General features: G+C 41.2%; 1 protein-coding gene across 2 annotated transcripts in view; it reads left to right on the top strand.

Moving 5' to 3' along the window:
- LOC115945898 (TOG array regulator of axonemal microtubules protein 1-like) overlaps window positions 1-23,770 on the top strand; it is a 38,733-nt gene that overhangs the window by 4,411 nt on the left and 10,552 nt on the right. For both annotated transcript variants that reach the window (XM_034061769.1, XM_034061770.1), the window contains exons 2-12: window positions 6,148-6,304; window positions 7,442-7,576; window positions 9,591-9,779; window positions 10,901-11,160; window positions 12,797-13,026; window positions 15,001-15,101; window positions 19,209-19,307; window positions 20,311-20,480; window positions 21,626-21,794; window positions 22,698-22,842; window positions 23,500-23,605. In XM_034061769.1, coding sequence (XP_033917660.1) covers window positions 6,148-6,304; window positions 7,442-7,576; window positions 9,591-9,779; window positions 10,901-11,160; window positions 12,797-13,026; window positions 15,001-15,101; window positions 19,209-19,307; window positions 20,311-20,480; window positions 21,626-21,794; window positions 22,698-22,842; window positions 23,500-23,605 — 1,761 coding nt within the window. The remainder of the gene's footprint in view (window positions 1-6,147; window positions 6,305-7,441; window positions 7,577-9,590; window positions 9,780-10,900; window positions 11,161-12,796; window positions 13,027-15,000; window positions 15,102-19,208; window positions 19,308-20,310; window positions 20,481-21,625; window positions 21,795-22,697; window positions 22,843-23,499; window positions 23,606-23,770) is intronic.

Consider the following 23,770-nt stretch of genomic DNA (forward strand, 5'->3'; position numbering starts at 1 on the left):
CCTCATCAGTGTTTACAGATATGTAAAGGGTGGGTGTCAGGATGATGGAGCTAGGGCTTCTTCAGTGATATCCAGTGGTAGGACAAGGGGCAATGGGTGTAAACTGGAGCATAGGAAGTTCCATGTTAACATCAGGAAGAACTTCTTTACTGTGAGAGTGACAGAGCACTGGAACAGGTTGCCCAGGGGGGTTGTGGAATCTCCTACATTGGAGATATTCAAGGCCCGCCTGGACAAGTTCCTCTGTGATGTACTCTAGGTTACCCTGCTCTTGCAGCCGGATTGGACTAGATGATCTTTTGAGGTCCCTTCCAACCCTTGGGATTCTGTGATTCTGGGAAAGGTTTGTCTAAATGCAGCTTCTGTCAGAGAAGTTAAATGAAATATTTCTCTGTAATCCCTGAAGTCCTTTGAAAGTGATTTTGCTTTCTGCCTATCTGCAAACTGATAGTTCCCAGCTATGATGCAGGATTCAAAAGGGCAATTTGACACTGACAGACACAACCGAGGGTTGCGAGTCCATCCTGCATGGTAAGTTTCTGCATAGCCCAAAGTCCACCTCGAGCAGTGGTGGTATTGATGGTGAACTGGACACCAGAGGTGCCAGCGCAGAGTTCCTCTTTATTTGTTATATCTGCATGAGACTGTAGCTATGTTCAACCTTATAAATAACCTGATGAGAAACTCTGGAGTAGGAGGTGCTTGCTCTGCCACCGCCTCAACTTCCAGGGGCTGCCCTTCTGCGCTCAGAAAGAAGTCTTCTCCCTGCTTGCAATGGGAGAAGAAAACATGACTGACAGGTAAACGCTGTAGGGCCTTTCTCAGGAAACTAGTGCCTCCAGCTGTCTCTTTCAGAGCCAGAGGGCCATCAAAGGCCTGGAGAAGGCTGTTTGGTCACCTGAGGAGCTTCTTTGCCCCGGTACTATGGCTAACTTGGAATAAGTCATGCAGGCCTGGAGGTTTGCTGGAAAGGGAGCCAGCACCAGTGGCATAGCTCAGCAGTGCTCTGCCTTGAGATGCACTTACCAAAATGTGGCACTTGTGGGGTATATAGCATTTAGAACAGTCTTTATTAGATCTGCGGGTCTTATTTCTGACAACTAGTATCCTGTCCCGTGTGAAATATGTACACTGTGGATCCCTGTACCCGCTGTCGAAAATAGTGCATCTTCCCCCTGCACTCTGGAGGGAAGCAAAAGCTTTTGAACATTCTAATGATATTTTAAACTGTTATGAAGCATCCACTAACTATATGCAATTTCCCAAAACTGCCCTACTTGGCAATATGTGTGGGATTCTTCTCCATTTACATACTGATCTGATAACCAGAGAACTTAATAGCTGGACTTTACAAAGACCTTAGTGAGCATTCAAATGATCTGTGAGATTAGTTTTAGGAAACAAATGCTCTCTCTTTTCCACAGTGATAACAAGAATTAAAGGGACATGGAGGTTGGCCTGTCGGTCTGATAAAGCTTCCTTTCACTGCAAGCTGAAGTGGGATTTGAGCTGGTTTTTTTTCTGGAGGCTGGGAGAGTATTTTGGAGATATATGATTCTATATTGGTTCTGTTGCTGCTCTCTCCTTGGTAGTGTGTTTTGATCAGGAGCACCTTTTGTGGTGGCACCAGATGCCTCTGCTCAGCTGTGAAGGGAATGTAAGAACAGAGCGTTTGTCAGTGATGGGTGTCTTACAAGGGCTGTGCTTTGGTAACCAAGTTAGCACTTCTTAAGTTCTAACTTAAGTTCTTAGACATCTTAAGTCATGGTGGAGAGTCGTCCAGGCTCTGCGGAAGGCCCTGCAAGAGCAGAAAACATGGAAGGCGGCAAGGGAGCGTTTGATGGCCACCCCGAAGTTAGGAGTCAGGGCAGCCACACAGACTTTGCCTCCCCCTCCCCCCCCCCAGACTATGCCGACTCCATTAGCCCGGAAGATCGGCAAGAAGGCGATATAACCCCTCAATCCTCGGGTGCTGACACGCTCGCGGAGGGACAGGAACAGGCTGGATCCCTCTGGGGAGCGCTGGCCGAGGAAGCCAGGAGGGTCGCGGAGAGAGCAGACCCCGCGCAGGTTAGGGCTAGACCGTTGCCCTATGCGCCCCAAGATGGCGCCGAGCACAAAGGCGAAGGGGGGGGGCGAGGATGCTCGTGGCGGGAAGAGGGAAGGAGCACAGAAAGGGGAAGAGGGGGTGGGCGCAGGGCGGACACGGATCCGAGCGGGCATCAGGAACAGTGCCCATGCTGGGCAAACACCCCCCGAGCAGAGGGAGGGAGCACAGAAAGGGGAACAGGGGGTGGGCGCAGGGCGGACACGGATCCGAGCGGCCACAGGGAACAGTGCCCATGCTGGGCACACACCCCCCGAGCAGAGGGAGGGAGCACAGAAAGGGGAAGAGGGTGCGGGCGCAGGGCGGACACGGATCCGAGCGGCCACAGGGAACGGTGCCCATGCTGGGCACACACCCCCCAAGCAGAGGGAGGGGCGAGCCAAAAGGGGAGGAACGGCCGCGGCCACCGGAGAAGCGGGCGGGGTTGGAACCCGAGCAGAGGGAAGGGCGAACCCAGAGAGAGGGAACGGCCAACCGGCAAAAGCGGGCAGGGCCGGAGCCCAGCAAAGAGGCACCGAAAATCGGAAGTAGCCATCCAGTCATAGAATCATAGAATAGTTAGGATTGGAAAGGACCCCAAGATCGTCTAGTTCCAACCCCCCTGCCATGGGCAGGGACACCTCACACTAAACCATATCACCCAAGGCTTCATCCAGCCTGGGCTTCAACACTGCCAGGGATGGAGCATTCACTACCTCCCTGGGCAACCCATTCCAATACCTCACCAACCTCACAGTAAATAATTTCTTCCTTATATCCAGTCTAAACCTCTGCTGTTTAAGTTTCAACCTGTTACCCCTTGTCCTATCACTACAGTCCCTAATGAATAGTCGAGTTCCAACTCTGAGCCAGACACGGGGCAGTACAAGTGGTCCACAACCGATTCAAGTTTAGAGGAGGAGGAAACAGAGATAAACAAAATCAGGAGCCAAAGTATTCCCACCCAAACTACAAAGGGACCACAAGGGGAAGAAATCCCTCTGACAGATTGGAAGAAAATGTAAATTGCGTGCGCCGACCGGAGCTCACCAGCCACATTAACGTTCCTGGTCTGTGTGGCACCTGGGGGACAGAGGCACTATTTGCCAATAAGCCCCAAGGACATAGAACTGATTGTTAAGGCAATTGCAGATAAAGGGCTTAACTCTGCCCTGAGTTTCTATCCACAGGACTGGCTTATCGGACGTCCCTGTAACCCGTATACCCCGGTGACAAGAGAGGATGATAAGCCAACAAGCATCCAGCCCGCACCTGAGAGTTCTGCACCGATTAGATCCAAACGACAGCCAACACAGTGCCTTTGTATACTGAATAAGCTCATGTCGTTTGTAAAGAGCTGGCTAAAGAGAGTTAACATCATGTTAGTAGAACACTGGCAACCTCTTTAAAACGCAGCCAAACAACTGCTTTAAGAATGTTCTTGTTCAAAATTTTCTTTAATTATCCCCAGTTATACCCCGTTATTCCCAGTTATCCTCCTGTTACCTCTTGCTTAGTGTGCCTTATGTTTTCTATCCAAGTTTCTGATATATATCCTAAGTCTGTTGTAGAGCAGAGAATAGGAGTAGAATGCATTTAGTATATTTTTATGATATATATATTCTTTAAGATTGTTATATTTTAGCCAATTTAATTAAGCATAGGGAGGGGGGAAATGTAGGCAGATAGGGCCTGGCAGCCGGAAGATATCGTGCTGTACGGAAAGATAAGACCCCTCTCCAGGTAGCCAATAGCGTTTAGGTGAGGATACCAGTTTTACGATGCAAGCAAACGGAAATGACATCGTAAACCTAGGCTATATAATGCTGTGTTCTCTCTCAATAAACGCCATTTGCCGTCCACCACATTGGTGTCTGTGAGCATTTGGACCGAGCGGCCCAAGGGGGGGACGTCACGCTGTTCTTGAACCAGGTTGTCACGACTCTCGAAGGCAACATTAGTGTTTGCTCATAATCATGCTACTCATCTGAGTGTGCTGCTTCAAGTTCTAGTCTGTGCTTTATTTTGTGACGCTTTTCTGAAACACTGTTACAGTATTAAATTAAATCCCATCATGATATTAAATTAGAGCATTTAGCTGCTGTTTATTTGACCCTATCATTTAACTTTCAAGACACTGTTAAATGACCATGAGCTTTATCCTGGTGCATGGAACATTTAGCAGACCTCAGGGCTGGCTGGACCCTGTATGTGTGGAGTTTGCCACTGACTGGTTCCTCCTTGTGTTGTCAAACACAAATTGCATTGTGTGGGCAGGGCTGAGAATTGAGAGATAATTGAATTGCAGACTAATGGAGAACTGCACTTTCATACTGCAAGATTTTTTGTGAAGTTCTCAGATTGAGAATCCATCTTTACCGTGAACTCAGATCTTCAGTGAAATGAAAAAAAAATACAGTTTTATAAATGAATGTACTGTGTATGTGCTAGACTACAAATTCTCTACTCACACAACCAGTATATTGAGGAAAGGAGTTTTTCAGACTTCATTCAGGTGATGCTGTTCTTTCCAATACTGCATAAATATTTCCATTTCTGTTCAGTCTTCTCTTTTGGCCTCTGTGTGGAGCCTTGTCTGTAAAAGGGGAGACCAGAGTTAACATAGCCTGGAAATGATTTAAATTACTGATTTTTACTAATTAAATCAGAAAGCAATAAGCCTTTATTTAAAACATTAACTTTTCTTTGCTAAGTTTTTACGTTATTCAGACTTCACCTATAACAGGTTCTCATTATAAGATACTGGTATGACTAGATACAGCTTTTAGACTAAATCTGAAGCATGCTGTTTTCATGCCTCAAATAGCTGCTATTTAGATGCTTATGTAGCTAATGTACATAATCCAGAATGTTAATGTTTAATTTTTATAAGTGACGTCTAGTATAGTTCTCTACCAGTTTTTGTTGTTGGGTTTTTTTTCCTCCTCTGTGTGAGTAGTGTCAACCTGTATTACAGTAAGACATAGAAACCAGCTATAAAATGCTTAAAATACAGAAGCTATTGCATAGCTGAGAAAACTTTCATCCAAACGTTTTGCATTTAAAAACCAACTGCCTCTTATTAACAAAAGAAGTCTTGGCAGTTTGCATTGAAGAACCATGGTGCTCAGTGCTAACTTTTATGATTTTAAAAAATTCCAACATGTCTCTTTTGTGTGAGAGATCTGATTTTTTGAACTGCTGACCTGGCCACACTGCAGCAAACCTAATGCTTAGTTTCACAGCAGTGCAAGGCTTCACATCTTATGTCACCAATCCTGCAATAAAGGGTTGGACACGACTGTTTAACGCTGGAAAAGAGAATTAGGTTATTTCTTAAACTCGAGTAGCGCTTTGGGTTTAGGCAGTTGCTCGCCTCAAGGTCGCTGTGAGAGGATGAGGTGGAAGGCACACAGGGATGTCCCAGCCCTGATCAGTGCCCAGGGCAATGAGGGCAGCTCTCCTCTCCTCCTCATTCTCATGCCATCCTTGCAGCCAACATTTCAGGGAGCTGTGGAACAAGGCTGCTAGAGCATGTGCCTGCGCCCAAGTGGTTTCTGTCCATGGGCTGTCATTTCAGTGCATTTTACAGTTCCTGTCCACCTGCGTTGCAGTGCACAGGCAATAAATGCACAGGAGGCTTGGGAAAGCTGGAGCTGAGAGCTTCTGCTCTGTCCCAGTGGCACCATTCTTGATGTCTGCTTTGGTTTTCTGTAGAAACCTTTTTGGCTTCTTGCTCTTTTGTTCATTGTGCTTTCTCTGCAGATATATACATGCATCCTACTGGCTTCTGTGGGTGACAGATAAGGCTCATGTGCACACTCTCCTGCTTTTCATTGTCTAAGTTATAGGGAAGAAACCCCTTTATTTTCCATTGATTCTGTCTTCCTGCACATATTGACAGCGGTTTGTGTAGCTTTATTGTAAAGAGAGACTCGTCTGGGCTGTGGTGGGGTCTCAATGACAAAGTTATGTGGGTCAGTCTGCTGCTCATACAGAAAAGGTTTCTACATTCATTTCACACACATGAATGCTTTTTTTTATTTTCCTTTTTCCTACAGTTCCCTACATCCAGTGATTTACTTCATTTTCCAGAGTTAAGGCCCTCTCAAGGAGTACCAGTCAGTGATGAGTTACATTTTAGTAGAAAAAGAACTTCAGGGAATTTCATTCAGAATAGCATAGATTTTAAGTCGGAGCATTCTTCTGTCTGTGCTGGTAAGTATTAACACAGAAATGTGTTCGATCTGCCATTTGCAAAACAGATTTAGAAGAAGCTGTGTATAAATTTGTAGCTTCATGAGCATGACTTATCATTTGTTTATTATTTGTTTTGTTATTTATTTTCATTTACTATGAAGAGTTGAGTACCAGGCATAGGGCTATGCCTCCAGATGGAGCAAGCAGCAGTGGTCTCATCTGTGCTCCGGGAGAAGTGTATGCCATCTCAAAAGTTAGACTGTTCTCTTCCAGTCTTGCTGTACATACACAGATTTCCACTAGTTTAGATTGATCCAAAAGAGTTTATAGATCAGGGTTTTTGCAGATGGCAAATACAAAAAGAAATAGTGTGGTTAGGGGAACAAAAGGCCTTCCTTTTTTTTGTCTCCCTAACTACAAAAGGCCTGAGCTTGCTGCAGTATTTGCAAAATTAGGAAAAAGAAGTACCGTGTAGGTCAGCAACAGAGTAATGCAGCCAATGTTCTTTCACACTATAAAATTCAATATGAATTGCAGGTAAGGAGGCCCAGAATTTTTAGAGCAAGCTCTAAAGATTGTTTTAAAGGACTGTATCATGGTTTTAAAAAACAGTTCTGTAGAAGACTGTCAGTATAGCGTTCCACTTAATTTACACTAGAAGTGCGGGCTCAGTGTTTTGTATTTTAATGGCCAAGAGGCGTGTGAAAGGACTGGGCGAGACCGGGCCTGTCTTACTCTCTTCACTTGGCAGGAGGTTGCATTTCTCAGCTTTTTCTGAGGGGCATGGACATGTGTGGCATGCCAAGTTTGCTCACTGTTACGCTGTGAGTGAAGTCTAAAGAAACTCTTTGTGTTTTGGGGTTTTAAGGTGTTGTCTTAGGGGGGAGCATTGTTCAGGATTTTTCTTTTGACCCCTGCAATTCTCAGTTGGAAAAGTATCCTGGAAGAATGGCCAGCCATTTTTCCAGTCTGTGCTTATGAACACTATTATGAGGTTGCTTAGAAACTCTTGAGTTCAGTACTTTAAAAACAGTTGTATTTTACACTGAAATTTAGATGAAGTCTTAATGCATTATTAAATATTATTGACTATTTTTTTTGTTGAGTACCATATATTAAGTATCTATTTAGTTACTTGTGTTTTTCTTTTGAAAGGTCCTGTGGGCTCTCATCAGCCGCAAATATCAGGGAAATGTGGAAAACTTGGATACACACAGACACGTGGAAAGAGTGGTAGTGTAGAATCTGATCTACAATTTTTAGGATTAAGTAACTGTCAGCAAGACAAAGGTATATGAGTTCTAACTGTATCACATAAGTCAGTGCATGTTACTTTGGAAAAGTCTCTATTTCTATGCTGCCTTAAGGAAAAAAAACAACCTATTGCTAGAACGTTGTTCCATCCCTATTCAGACAAATTGTGCCTCCCTCCTGTGCAGTGCTTTCCATTTGTGGTTTTAATTTGCAACTCACACCTCTGGTATCTGCCTATGTCAGGGTGCTGGGCAGAAGGTGGCACTGTAACAGAATTGGAATTTTTTTTTGAAGAATTGATTTTTAGAGTTTTGTTACTGTTATAGGTCAGATCAGTCCCAACTGTTTAACAGCAGGGGTCAAGGCTGAGCCTTGCCCTGGTTAATATACCCCCATTGGTCCCCTCTGAGGTGTGGGGGCAGGCAGGGTTTCTCAGCAGAAACTTGTGCAGGATGAGGCACAGGGTACTCCTGTCTGCTGAGCACAGCAGGTACGGGAAAATGAGCTTGGTGTGCTGCAGAGACACTGTGTTGGTGCATGCAAAGCTTTTAATTCTTTTAATCTGTGGTCGTCTCTCTATAGTTTTCACTAGACACAAACCCAGGATGCTGCTGTGTTAGGTGGGTTTTGCTACTAGCTACAAAAGTGAGACTAGGGAGTTGAGACTGCTCTATGGCAGGTGTCCCTGCATATGGCACGGGACTGAAACTAGGTGAGCTTTAAGGTCTCTTCCAATCCAAACCACACTTGATTCTGTGAGTCTATGAATAGATGGTAATGATACCAAATCTATGGACAAAGATGCTTTGAGCAGTCCAGATGTGTTGTACAGGGAGTAGATCTGACAGTCTTGGTGGAAGATATGTAGGAACTTCATTTGCTGCTAGCCACTGGTGGACTCTAGACACTGGTTTTTGTTCCTATGGGAACAAAGGAGAAATTTCTTCCTTGTTTTTTGCCTCTCTAACTGTAGTTAATGTTCTCTTCTCTTAGCCTTGGTCTTCAGAAGACTGGCAGGTACTTTGCCCACACTTGCTGATTTGTATCTCCGCAAACAGTTTTTATGCCACATATTACTATTAACTGAGCCTTTCTTCAGTAATACAACCCACAGCTGATTTGGCTGTCTTAGTTTGGCTGCCTTGGGGTATCTGGAGAGCACTGGGATGCTGTAGCTTTGGAAAGCAGCAGGAGCAGGAGACAGAGAGCTTGTAGCGGTCTGATTTATGAAGAGATTTTTTTTTGTGCTGTAACTAAAAGCACAATTGAGTGATTTGCTTTGGAGTGACACAGATGACTAGCAGGCTCTCTGAGTGGGACTCACGTTGTCACTTGCTCTCATTCCCAGGTTATGCTTTACCATTCTTCTGGTTGTGCCAGTGGAATTGTTTGCAGGGCTGTTCTCTCAACAAGACTGCTGAGGTGGCCTAGCATACAATGATCCTGCCAGAGGCCATCAGGAACTTTGTTAAAACTTGTCCTCATTTTCACTTGCATAGTTAAAAGCTTAAGTGCATGTGGGGGAACATGTGTCTGCTTTTTATGGGAAACACTTAAAATGGTATAGTTCCACATCTACGCTTATCTTTCTATTGTTGATCTACTGTTTTTGGTGGGGGAAAAAAAGAAATTTATGGTTTGTTTTTTTTTTAAGGGAGTAGGATTTATAACATTTGTGCTTTATTTGTACTCTTGTATCACTGAGTTTTGAGAGTGATGGTTGCAAATTTTATGCGATGCAGCCTCGGGATGTGGAGCAGCAAGCAACAGAACTGTTCAATCCTCTTGCATAATTTGTTTTCAGAATCTAGTTCTTTAAAACATGACTGGGAAACAGCTTAGTCGTAAACTCGTTTGATCAAATGCAAAAAAGGAAATTGATGTTTTGGGGGACAATGCAATTTGCAAAATAAAGGTAGCAGATTTGTTTGTTTGTGTGGGTAGGATGCTGACCTTCAGTTTTGGACTGTGAAGAAGGTGTGTTCTTTTATTACAAGAGCTGTCAAAGAGACTAACTGCCACAAATACTATTTTCTTTTTCTTTGCTTAGGTTGTACCAGCCTAAATTTTTCCAGCAAGACCCAGAGAAGTTTTTGCAATCAAGCAGAGAATACAGTGCCCTTCCAAGGTCCTAATGCAAGCCAGGGCACCTTCACTCTGCCAACTTGCCCTCTGTCATCACCCAGGAACAGCCCAAAACACATCTCCTCCCCAGCCGACTCTCCAAGGAAGTCACAAGGTAATACCATGAAGTTCTCAATTCCTGGCTTCTTAAAAGCTTTGAAGGACTGCTTAAGCCTAGCTCACAGAAACAGCTTCTCAGTCAAAAGTCAGGAGACAATACAGGTAGGAAGGTTGGCAACATAACGGGAAAACATCTCACCTTTCATTCTGAGTGACCTCAAGTGGTCAGAAAACCGACAGTGGCAGGTAAATGGGGAATTATGAAACGCCCCAATTGCAATTAAAAGCATGAGAGCTTGATAGGCTCATTAGTCTAGCCACATCACTGGAGGCTTCTCATAAAAAGTCAAGTCTTCAAGCCTTGTCATAAAGCATAATATGCAACAGCTCTATCTTTTTATTGTAATCCGGGAAAAGTTTTTCTTCAAACTGAGATAAAAACAAACCTTCAAATCTAGTGCTTTTCAAGAAAGCACTACGCAGTACCTATGCAAGAAGAATATTACTCACTGCATTTGGCCTTCTTGCCTCTTTATTTGCATTTGGAAATGGAAATATGGAATTCTCCGCACTCAGAAGAGCTCTATAAAACCTGCTGACAAACAACTATGTCTCTAATAAGTAGAACCTGTGCAGATTTCCTCCCAATTTATGCTGACAGCTAGTGGCAGAGACTGCTGTTCATGGTCTGATTTACTGTCTTTGAAGACCTCGTGTAGATTTTGCTTAACCTGAAATAGTTTTAAGTTGATTTAATTACAGTTGCTTTACCAATTTAGCTTTTTTCTTTCAAATACTTACTAAAGGCAATCTAGTATTCGATTAAAAATAGCTTGTGTGCTCATCACTTGCTGATTTTGTGTATGTTGTCCATACGCATTTCATTTGGGTTTTTTTTCCTGTTTCTTTGCAGTAACTTTATTGTCATTACAGCAGTTTACAGGACAGTTTGTCAGGGCACTATTCTTTTTTCTTAATTAAGGAAGCCAACTACTTTTTAAAGGTACCAAACAAGATGTTGTTGAAATGTGTTTATAATAGTAAATTAAATTGTGTGGGTTTTGTAAAGGGTGTTTTCTGGTGTAATATAGAAATGACACATCAAGTTTATTCTGGTGTGTGCTGTAATCCTGCCCACCCCTGCAAAGGACTGACTTCTGCTTGTGTCTCCTCCAGGGGAGAATTTGCAGGAGAAACGTGCTCCTCTGCAGCTGAAACCCACCCTGGTGAGGCAGCCAGCCCCCTGCAAGCCCCTGAATGGGACAAAACCCATCCCTCCCATTCCCTGCCTGCTGCCAGATAAGGTTGAATTAAATCTGACAAAGTGGAGAAAGGAAGAGTGCAAGGACATGAGGCTGAATAAAGCAGATGGGAAGCTTGCAGCAGCTGATCTTTCAGAGTTAACTGTGGATGGTGAGGAAGTGGACCAGGAAGAGGTTAGTTTAAATATATACAGCATATAAATTGTGGAGGTTTTTTTTTTTCCAATCGATAGTCAGAAAATTATGTTTCTGACTTAAGTTTTGTGACACTGTCATCAGTAAGCAGATTTCCGTGAGATACCATTGGGTGTCTGATAGACGCTAGATAAAGCAATAAAAACTGATGTGGGAGCACACTTCCCATGTTCCAGACATCTTAGTTTCCCTTGCTTTTTTCAGAGCTGAAGTCGTAATTTTTTCAGTTACTGTAGTACCAGTGCAAAACTGTGGGCCTTTATACAGCTTCTGTTCTCACTATTGTGACTTCAGGGACCCCAATGTAAGAAGGACACGGCCCTGTTGGAGCAAGTCCGGATGAGGCCACGAAGATGCTCTCCACAAAGCTGGAGCATCTCTGCTATAGAGACAGGCTGAGAGAGCTGCAGTTCTTTAGCCTGGAGAAGAGAAAGATCTGGGGAGACCTGAGAGCAGCTCCTAGTGCCTAAAGTGGCCATCAAGAAAGCGGACAAGTGCCTGTAGGGACAGACAAGATTTAGATTAGATATGAGGAAGAAGTGCTTTCCTGTGAGGGTACTGAGGCACTGGCACAGGTTGCCCAGAGAAGCTGTGGCTGCCCAGTACCTGGTAGTGTTTAAGGCCAGGTTGGACGGGGCTTTGAGCAACCTGGTCTAGTGGAATGTGTGCCTGCTCGTGGCAGGGGGTTGGAACTGGATGAGCTTTGAGGTCCTTCCCAACCCAAACTGTTCTGTGATCCTATGATTATTTCCAGGGATGGTGGAGAGGTGGAGCTGTATCCCCAGCATCCACATCAGTACACATCTAAACTATTACAGCATCAGTTACACGATAAGCATAGGTATCACCATGGCTGGATTTTGTTATGGTCTTCCCCACATGATCCCATGCCACACATCCTTAATTTCTGTCACATTTCGTAGATGATCTGAATCTCAGGTCCTGTCTTTAGCACCTGTGGATCTGAGAGCATTCGCAGTAGCATTTAATTTCTTTGCCTTACTGCCTTTATCTTCCATACTCTGGTCACTACTGAAAGTAACTTGAGCTAGTAAACAGACAGGGGAAGAATTTTTTTTATATCTAATATATTCAGCAAAAAGAGTGTAGAATATGCATTAACATGAATCTCTAGTGATTATAGATTTTCCTGCTTATTTGAGTAGGAGCTTTGCTTACTAGGCTCCATTTTCAGGATTCACTTCTGTGTATTTTGCAGCTTTGTGCAGTTCTGTTGTGAAAAGCCTGAGATTCCAGTTGCCTTTATTTGCAGCTATCAAAGGCTTCCTTTAGTCTGTGAAAAAAAGATAAGAGTTGGTGTATTTCTTAAGGAATCTCTTCCTGTGTTTTGCAGAATGAAGCTAGGATACAGTGTCACTGTGAATTTGCATTTACTTGCAGGATAATTACTCTTGTGAAGTAAAACAATGAAAAGAGATCGTTATAATATTGCATGACCTGTGTAAATGGTCGGTCATATTGCCCAACAGGGGCATGTGCAATCCTATGAATTGAACTGAACACTCAGAAACAGACTTTCTTCTGTTTACAGAAGCTTTTTTTTTTCTTCTGTGCACTGAATAAATGCTGTCATTTTGTTTTCAATCGTGTTTAGATGAAGAATTCATTAAGATTGCTACGAAACAGTGCAGCTAAGAAAAGGGCAGAGCTAAGCAGCAACATTTCATGTCTTGAAAGTCCTGATTCTGCTCTTAAACTTGATCTGTCTGTGGGTTCCCCCTCCCATGCGTCCTGCCCGAGCGTGGATGCCCACAGCGAAAGCGGTGTTTGCAGCCAGGAGTCTCTAACTTCACCTATGTCCACAGTCCCCCACAGAAGGAGAATGTGAGTTGAACTCGTGTGTTACCTCTGAAATTCTAACATGTAGTCTCTGCTGGTGTTAGTTAAATATTAAAGGGAGTGAAACCTGTAATATATTTATATAAGATTGCTTTGCTTAATAGCTTGATTTTTATAGGTGAATTATTTTCCTATCTGAAAATACGCTGCTGTACACAGCAGCTGCTTAATTGTGTTATTCTAGTTTGTGCTCGCTTTTAATTTGCAAGAGTTTCCTGGTACAGCCACAGTAATACAGTGCAGTGAAGTGCTGCCAGCAGTAGTGAATATTTTATTAAGACTTTAGTCTGCCTTGGAAGATACGTGAACCATGGCCTAAACAAATGAGTAAGAAGGAGAATGAGTTAAAAGGAAGGATATAGTTTGCTTATTACAGCCTGTAAATTGAAGGAGGAATGGGTTGGTTTTTTATGAGACGAGGGGGACAATGTAGATGTGTTTCTTATTACGGCAAATCATGAACTGTTTCCATTTTATTCCTGACAGACTACTGTTAAGTTAAAATACCTTCACAGAGCTCTTCTAAAAAGAAATTGTATGATGACACATCCTCCTCTGACTTTAAAGAACAATGACCCAATTAGTTATGAGCAGTATAAACTATTTTTTAATGACATAAAAAAGGTTTTGAAGAATTTTGCAAATTTTGTAGTACAGAATCTCCTTTTCTGCTCTTGGAGCCCATGATAAAGCTGCTTGTAGCTGTGCTCTGAAGATATTTACTTTTTTTTGTGTACTAAGTGCATCCTTTTATTTCTGGCATACAACTGTATTAACAAAATAGGAAGGAAGAGAGGGAATATGCAAACAAAAGGGTTTTAAGACAAGGAGACTGGAAGGATTCAGAAACAGAAGGTTTGCACAGTTGTGTGATCTCTGAACCAATTTATATGTATTACCACATATGCATTACTGCTGAATCACAGTCTTAAGAATAATCTTTAAAATAATATATTAAAATACTAGAATACCTAAAAAGCCAACCAAGACTATAAGCTTCTGTGTATAGTGTTCTTCCAGGCAGGGTTTTCGCTAAGGCCATACTCAAACCAACATGCTTTTTCCATTATTCAGTGACACACAAACTGAAAGTTTTACAGGATTCACAGACAGAGGAATTCTGAACTAACAAGGAAAGGAGGGGACATCTGGCAGTAAGACTGAATTTGTAAAAGTGACAAAATACATTCCAGAAGACAAAATCTGGCAACAATAATGTAGGCTTTTTTTGTGCATTTACCATTAGGAGGATCGGTTTATCTACTGGTAAACTGCCATGAGAAATGGGAGCTTGGCACTAGTATTAGTGATGTTTCTGGAGTGTGGGCTTTCCTCAGGATGTCAAAAGCAAGCCTTCTAGTTGCGTATTTCAGTCCTAGCAGAGAGTGGAAGAGCTGCTGTTTCCATGTGACTATTACATAGTTAGGCACAGTATTTAACAGCACAGGGCTTTTCCAGTCAACTTTAACATTCAATCACATAATTTTAAACAAGAAGTATCAAGATTATCTGGTAAATAACAGCATTTTTCTGGTGAATGTCTGTCTGATAGACGCTGAGCTGAAACAAGCTCATTTCTAGAAGTGAAAGGCTAATGGATTTGGTCATTCTCATTTGCCATTCTTTGCCAGATAGAACCAGCATTGTCAGCCCCAAGGTCAAGCAAGTCTTAGTTTTTTTAATGTATGCTAAATTTATTCCCAGTGTAAGGTTTACTCTCAAGGGTTGTCTTTATGGTGTTCTTTGTAATGGACCTGCTCATCAAATAATCTCTACTGAATTAATTTTCTTTTTCTACTCAAGTGAACATTTGTGGGAGGATACTGGGAATATTTGTCCATAAACTACACTGGGGAGGAGAAACTGAAATCTGTTGGTTTTGCTACATAGTATTATTTATCTGGACTCTGACTAGTGTGTGGAATTGTACCTGTAAAGATTTGTTTTATATTTTATCAGGTCAGACAATTTTCTACTACTTGACAGAAAACCACAGACTGCAAGAACATTTTCTGCAAGAAAGAGAGACCCTAGTGTGGCAGCACATAACACCAGCACAGGTAAAGCGCTGTGCCCTTCAATATATACGTTGCTTCACTGATGTGAAGTAACTTGCTTCCTTCTGTGGAGAAGGACTTGGGGGTGTTGGTCAATAAGAAACTTAACATGAGCCAGCAGGGTACGCTCGCAGCCCAGAAAGCCAACTGTATTCTGGGCTGCATCAGAAGAAGTGTGACCAGCATGTCGAGGGAGGTGATCCTGCCCCTCTACTCTGCTCTTGCAAGATCTCACTTGGAGTATTGTGTGCAGTTCTGGTGTCCTTAACATAAAAAGGACATGGAACTCACTCTTGGAACAAGTGCAGAGGAAGCCATGAGGATGATCAGGGGACTGCAGCACCTCCCATATGAAGACAGGCTGAGAAAGTTCGGGCTGTTGAGCCTGGAGAAGAGAAAGCTGCGTGGAGACCTCATAGCAGCCTTCCAGTATCTGAAGGGGGCCTCTAAGTATGCTGGGGAGGGACTCTTCATTAGGGACTGTTGTGATAGGATAAGGGGTAACAGGTAAAAGCTTAAACAGGGGAAGTTTAGACTGGATATCAGGAGGAGGTTCTTTACTGTGAGGGTGGTGAGGCACTGGAATGGGTTGCCCAAGGAAGTTGTGAATGCTCCATCCCTGGTGGTGTTCAAGGCCAGGTTGGACAGAGCCTTGGGTGGCATGGTTTAGTGTGAGGTGTCCCTGCCCATGGCAGGGGGGTTAGAACGAGATGATCTCAAGGTCCTTTTCAATCCTAACTATTTTGTGATTCTATGTAGGAGAACGTTCGCTTGATGTGTCTGTTCTTATTTGTTCAATGAGCTCCTGTCCCTTCATCACCATCTATAGCATTCCTTGCTGGAAGAGCATAACCATCTTGGGTATCCCAAAGCAAAATATTCCCTAGCAGAACAAAACAACCTGCTCTGATCCAAGTTCTCAGCTGAAGAAGAAAACGCACAAAGTCTTCTTGAAGATTTCAGTATGGCTCTTTATCTCATGAGGATGTGGATGTGGTGACAGTGACAGCCACCAGTGCAGAACTTCAAGACAGATGGGCATGGGTGGGTGTTGGCAAACATACCAGAACCATCATGTCTGCAGCCCTGGGAAGTAAAACTGCAGTCTAGTGTTCTGGTAGCCCCCGAGGAAGATGCCTGGGTCACTCTGGTTGCTGGCATTACCAGAGTTAGGTCACCTTGGTTATGTTTATCAATCCCTTCAATTAAATGCAGGGTTAGTTCCAAGGAATTTGTGGACCATGAAGTAAAAGGCATGTATATGAAAAAACTTAGGTCATTTTAGGTAGTATAATGATCCCTTAAAGGATTCCTGAAGTAATTAGTGGTGTTTGAGTTTGTTTTTTTGTTGTTGTTGTTTTGTTGGTTTTGTGGGTTTTTTTCTTTCACCAAAACTAAGATGTTTCTATTGTTTATAATTGTAACATAAAAATGTGTTGTAAGACTTCTACAGTATGTGAATGTAAAGATTTCTTGTGTTGTAATTAGCATCTTACTATTTTCACTTGGTTGACTTATGACTTTATTTGGCTTTTAATGCTGAATAACTTAGTATTCAGTTGTTCATATTTGACAGACTTTGAACTAAAAAATAATTTTTCAGCATTTGAGTTATACTTTGAACCTGGGTTGTCTGTAGATTAAAAGCATTGCATGTGAAAAATTAATAGAGCCTGAGCACCTTTAGAATCGTAGGATAGTTAGGGTTGGAAAGGACGTTGAGATCATCCAGTTCCAACCCCCCTGCCACTGACAGGGACATGTTATGCTAAACCATGTCACCCAAGGCCCTGTCCACCCTGGCCTTGAACACTGCCAGGGATGGAGCATACAAAACTTCCCTGGGCAACCCATTCCAGTGCCTGACCACCCTTACAATAAAGACCTTCTTCCTTATATCCAATCTAAACTTCCCCTGCTTAAGTTTGAACCTGTTACGCTTCTTTGTTGAAATGCTGAGATTTCTGTAGGCAAAGCTGTTCACACTGTATGCATAAACCAGTCTGAGGGTGTCTGAAAATGTAACTATTTGCAAATCCTTTAGTACAAAGGAAAACGTATTTAACATTTTTTTTAGTATTTGATTTGTTTCCTTTATCATGGCCAGCATTTGGTGATAACGTTGGCACAGTTAGCCAGCTTTTGAACTGTGGCAACAGGTGTGGAGATCATGAGGACAAGAAGCAAGAATTATCATGTACGACTTTTCAACGTCAAAATATAGAACACCAAAGAAATTATAAGCATTCAAAAGGTTTTTGAGTTTGCTATATCACTGTTCATTTGAGCCCTCATGTGAAAAACTGAGGTTATATATAGTCTTTCGTAAACCAGCTTGTATAGAAAATGCATTTCAAATGTGGTTTCCTCATCTCTAGTCTTTATGCTGCCAAGTTGTTTTTTTTCCTGACATTAACTGAAATTAGACTGCCAATTAAAATTATAAGTCAAGTGATAGTACATGGCATGAAAAAAAAGACCAAGTTGTTATATATCTCAGTCTGAATAAATTAACAGCCTTAAAAATAAGTTTGGTTTTAAATTACTCTGTTCATTGGTAAAATTAAGGAACTTAAGCTATTACACTAAATATTTCATTTTTAACTGTCATTTTAATACATCCTAGGAGCTACTGTCCCCTACCTAAGTCAGTTTAAGAAGCACATAGTTTCACTGTCTCTTGTTCACATCTCCCTAAAAGTGTTGAAAATAGATATTAAATAATTATCTTTTAGTGACAAATAGAAAATTAAATAAACATTGAATAATGAATATCTTTGTCCCAGTAAGACTTTTTGTTTTCTCCATATCTTGTTTCAACACTAAACAAGGGCAGTTTTCTCTATTTTATAGGAATGGTAGAGCTAAGCAATGGAAGTAAACTTTATAGCGCCGCCACCTGCTTATCCTTTGTTGCCCGTAAAATGCTGTGAAATTGAAGTTTTTAAGTTTTGGGGCTTGAAGCTGAGGTTAGGACAGAAGGTTCTGATCTGGGTGTAGGTTCCAAAGGGGATTAAGCATTGTATGTCAGTTATGGTCTAAGACAGAATTGCTCATGAAGCTTCAAGTTTATATTCAAGAAAATCCCAAAAGACCAATTCTGACATTTATTGGATTTTAAGTCTTGGAACATTCAGACACCTCCGATCAGGTCTGTGGGAGTTCAAAGTAGCATGTTCAAGAGAAACCCTTCTTGACTTATCATTCTTCTCATAAAGCATAGAAAAGAGCTCCAAAATTAAAACTATGGAATCAGATAATTTGTACAGTAAAGAGCTATCTGCCAGACTCTTACCTGTGATTATTTTTGGCAAACTAAAGCGTGAGATGAGAGCGTAAAGCGTAACAAGAGTTGTCAAGAATCCCAAGTTGTTGAAATGCTGCAGTTTGCCTGGTAAAGGGCATCTTGCAGCAGCTGCAGATGTAGGTGGTGGGCTCTCAGTTTACCAGAATACTTCTCAGCTGAGATGGTTCAGTAGTCCACTGACTTCATTTCTGCACATTCTGGTAGAAAGTAAGTAATCAGGCTCTGCTAAATCATCTTTTCTGTTGAGAAATTTCAGATGAATCAGATTAAATAGCAAAAGGAAATTGTGCCCTTCTTTTGTCACAAACTATAATTTTTACTTGCAACTAGTGCAGCCAATATAGAAGTACATAATATATGTCATCCACTTCGGTGGATAATTTGAGGGACTGCTAATTTAGATGGGAAATGTCATTAAGTGCTGCTTGGGAGAAAATATTTTAGCAAATTCTGTTATGATTCAGTTGTGCTGAATCATGTAAGAAACAGTGCTATCCTTCCAATAAGTGAGTTAGGAACTTCTGGTTTTTGGTTTTTTTTCAGTGGAATAAGCTGTCCTAAAAATTCTCTTGCAAACATTGGTTTTCTTTATGATCTTTTAGCAGTAATTTTGTTTGATATATGCTTTCCATGGTTTGGGGGATACAAATATTTAATAATTCCTCTTAACTTCAGTAACTTGCAAATATACTGATTCATTAAAGCGATAACTTCAGATGTCAGTATATAACATTTTCGAAGAATAAAACATGTACCAAAGCGTAAACTACATTATTTATATTATGTGATTTATTTTTTTTAAGGTCTTACGGAGCCAGCATCTAGTTTTCCACAGATACACAATCTAGATTTCATCTCACAAAGTGTCCCGTCTGAAGATGCAGTTGCAATTGTTGGTAAAGGTATTACAAAACCAAAATTATCTCCTACATCTCATAATGTTGTTAAAATGAGGGAATATATACCTTTATAGAGTGGTGTCCTGGTTTGAGCAGTAGGAGTCATTTTTCTCCTTCTTGGTAACTGGTGCAGTGCTGTGTTTTGACTTTTGGGCTGAGAATGATTGCTGATAGCAAGCATGTTTTGAGTTACTGCTCCGGTGTTTGGTTTGTCCAAGGCCTTTTTCTGAGTCTTATGCTTTGCCAGGGAGGAGGGAGGCCGGGAGGAAGGAGAGACAGGACACCTGACCCAGGCTAGCCAAAGAGGTATTCCATACCATAGCACGTCATACCCAGGATGTAACCGGGAGAGACCCAGAAGGCCTGGAGCTCTGGGGGGATGGAGGAGGTATCGGTCGATGCTCAATCGGGCAGGGTGGAGTGAGTTATGGGTCGGTGGCTGGTGAGGTGTTGTATTCTCTTCACTTGTTATTGGCTTTATCATCATTATTTGTAGTAGTAATGGCAGTATTGATTTGTGCTGTGCCTTAGCTATTAAACCGTTCTTATCTCAATCCGTGGGGGCTACATTCTTTGGAATCTCCTTCCTAACTCTCTGGGAGTTGGGGGAGCGAGGGGGGAGAGTGAATGAAAGAGCTGTGCAGACTTGGTTTAAATCACGACAAGTGGGAAAAGAAAAAATAGATTCTGTACATTTAAACTCCAGTTTAAATGGAAATATAAAGAAGTTTTGCAGTTACTGGATATGCTGTTCTATTCCAACAACAAAGAATAGCAGCAGGTTATGAAGATTAGGTCTGGGTTCCAGTCCAGTGTGCCCTCATGTACATACATCTACTCTACTTGGTAGAATAAAGTAAGAGTAGTTGCAGATGGAGATTGGCACTAATAGTATAATAGCAACGATTTATCTTCTTGCATTGCTTTTGGTTTTCTTTAGGCTTTACTAAGTTCTGCTGAATAAAATGGTTATTTTGGTGAGGGCACAATATGATATGCCTTTCAGGTGTTTCTGAAAATCCTCCTGCACCAGCGTACAGACAGTCTCTAGCATGTATAGCTAATGGAGATGATCAGGCTTTGAATGAGACAAGTGAGCAGTCATCAGGTACCTGTAGGAGAAGCATCCAGCAGAACAGAGCTTCTCATTTCTACATTGAAAATGAAGAAGAAGAAGTAAGAATTTCAGAACTTTTTTGTTGTCTTGCTTCCTGGTTTTATGTGTATGAATACAGCTCAGTACAGTTTCATAGTCTCTGTGTTGTAGTAAACAGGAGTTTGATTAGAATAACCTATAGTCAGCAAGCTGCTTCTCCCTGCTTGTTCTTTTTTGTTCCACTTGGATATAACAGCAAATTCCTGTGTTAGAAGCTTCCCACCTAACTTGGATGTCTCTGGGAGAAGGGCTGCAGGAGATAATGAAGCTGGAAAATGTCTTATTTGACTCCCACAGCCCATGGAAATGTGGAAGGAGGAATTGGCTGGTTTTGATCATGTTTTTTTTTTTTTTTAATGGACACACGAATCTGGCTCCATTCATGTTGTTTTTTTAAAAAAACAGTGTCTGAATATCTGTCCCATAATATGGCTTCCTGCGGAGTGGTGCTGCTTTATTAAATGCTGTTTACGTCTTTTATGAAGTGGAACAGGTTTTATCTGAATAAAATTTGTGATGCAAATTTCAGAAAATTTGAAATTGCAAGTCTTTCTGAAAGCATTTAAATTAATATTTTAAGACGACTAAAAAGTTAATAGTAAACAACATCTTAGTTTCCTGATTTTCACTGAAGACTAGAATAGTTGGAGGGATTAAATTCAACGGAGTAAATGGAGGAGAGTGTTAAATGTTTCTAAATTTTCATGAGGAACCTCAAAAGTCTTAAACATATAAAAAAGCAGGGTCAGATCACACTGTTAAAAAAAGAAAAACAACAACTCTGTGTGCTTAAATGTGAGTTAGCCCAGCTAAAACTCCAGGAAACTACACAATGCTGCCAAGGAACAGAAGATCTTTTCTCATAGACGTTAGTTCCCTAACTATTCAGATATCCTAGAGTAAGTGATTATTTCCCTTAAATGTTTAACCCTGGAATATTGCTTCTTTTTGCTTGTAGGACCATTTACTGTGCAAAAGGCATGCAGTCAGTGCTTTTGGGGCTTGGATTTAATATTTGTGTGAATAATTTCCTTTTGCTCTGTAGAATAAGGGTGAAAATAATAATTTTCCATGCTTACCTTAGACAACATAAACAACTGGGTAAGTTATTGAGTAATTTGTGCGCTATATTGCATATTATAATGGGTGAATTAATTTTTTTCAGAATAGAGTTATGTTGTCAAAATGTGCCCAGGATAAGATGAAGCGGAATGGAAGAAAAGAAAAGGAATACAATCATAAAGAATATCAGGTTGTCAAAGACCTTGGAGGAAAGGATCAAAAACCTGGGGAAAACCTTGAACCAAATGAACCAGAGATAATGACAGCAGAAAGTGAGAATTAGTGTTTGTCTTGAATAACACACTTTTCAATGCTGCTGAAATGGACACGAAAATTCTGTGATAACTACAAAACAATTGCGACTGTTTAGTGTGAATAGGGTATTGCTAGAATTAATTTTACACTGTAGTTTACTCCTTAGTCATTTGTTGTCAGCCTTATAAAGCAAATGGTGGAGAATAAAGTGCTTATGGGAAATATTTGAAAGACTAGTTAAGAAAAATTTCAGAAGACAAATTAGGACTGGGAATACTTGTGGGTATTTTTGTTTTGTTTGTTTGTTTCTTCCGGTTAGTTGTTGTTGTAGTTTAGACATTTCCTACTATTTTCTGGAGTTAAATCTCTGTGGGGATATATTAACATCAAGAAATGTATCCTTGTCATTAGAAAATGTGGCCTTGAATCCTTCATTAAAAATAACATCCAGCTTCAAGAAGGCAAAATGTCCAGCCTTTCTACAATCTAGTAAGCTGTTTAAGTTAACTAAATACTATTAAAATATTTGGACTTGTGGAGTGGGGCAGTTCCAAAGTACACTTGGGTTTATTATGAGTTATTTGTACAACAGACAGCCCTGAGGTGCTGTAGAAGGTTAGTAATTTTGGGGTGGTGGTGAAAGGGATTTGAATTCATCAACGTGTGCATTTAGTTCTGCACTAGGCAATCCACTGTTTTTGTGTTTGTCACTCTTTAAAGTGGTGACTGTTTGAAAAAAAATTAATTCACATGAATGAATGAGTGAGTGATCAAGGTTGTAACTAGGAAAGCTGTCCTTTTGGAAACCTGGTCCCTTAGTAGCAGCAGTCTATATCTCAAACTTCTTATATTTTCTTCCTTGGAATGAATTAGTGTTTTCATATTATGCTAATTATTTCTTGTGCTTCATGACTTCACAGATGAAATTTCTGTTAGGGCACAAGAATACTGTAAAGAAAGGAGGCCATCAGTCACAGGATTAATGAACACATCGGAACTGTTGCCCTTCTCAAAGCCGGAAACGGCACTGACAGAAGCCTTGACACTTCTAGCTGCAGATGACTGGTAGGTGTAAACATCTGCCTGCAACCTGGATGTAATGTAGAAGGCGTTTATTTTGATAACTTTAAAAACAAACAAACAAAAACCCCAAAATAAAACAGCAAAAAGGACATAACATAAAAAGTAGTGAGAAGAATTGCAAGTCATCTATGAGAAAAAAAGAAAAAAAGCTTTTTTTTCAGTCTAAACCTAGATGAAACTGTGGCTATTCTAAATTGAGGCTTGATAGATAAGCTTTCAGAGGCTTGTGGACCTGTGTAAGTTTAAGCATTGATCAGGAGAGGGCCCCCATCAATATCTTCTGTCACTTCCTCTAGAATATAAGGCTTCAGTGGGCTGTGACTGGTGAAATGGGGCTACAGTGCTGCTACCTTTTCAACTCAGGGAAGGAAACTAATGCTTCAATTGCCACTAGTGCAAGCTGTGAACAGAACTGTAGGAAAGAATGGAGAGACTCATGCTAAAATACTCCTGCTACTGCATTAAAAGAAAGACTCACGTTGAAAGAATTTTGTACATGATATGCCATTGTTTAATTTTACAATCTGATTTGCTTGCCATTTTGTTTCTTGGAATTCTAGGGTTTAATATTTTTATTAAAAACTGCAAATCGAGTTACTTAATTGCATTTGAATTATTTTTGTTTGTTTTTTTACATAGGGAGAAGAAAATGGAAGGTCTGAACTTCGTTAGATGTTTGTCTGCCTACCATGCAACTATTCTGACTGCAGAGCTACATGAAACAAGCATTGCTGTGGCTCAAGAGGTTATACTTTACTATCAGTATTTGACTGACTGTGTGTGTGTATGTTTTGTATAGCTCTCAGACAAGCTGAAATCTGGTAAGGATGAGTTTGTGTTCAGCAAAGGAGGTCATACTTCAGATACCAACACTTGATCTGATTTCCTAAAAGACTAAAAATATTTAGAT

This window comes from Melopsittacus undulatus, chromosome 4 (genome assembly GCF_012275295.1).
Source record: "Melopsittacus undulatus isolate bMelUnd1 chromosome 4, bMelUnd1.mat.Z, whole genome shotgun sequence".
In the NCBI taxonomy this organism is placed as follows: domain Eukaryota; kingdom Metazoa; phylum Chordata; class Aves; order Psittaciformes; family Psittaculidae; genus Melopsittacus; species Melopsittacus undulatus.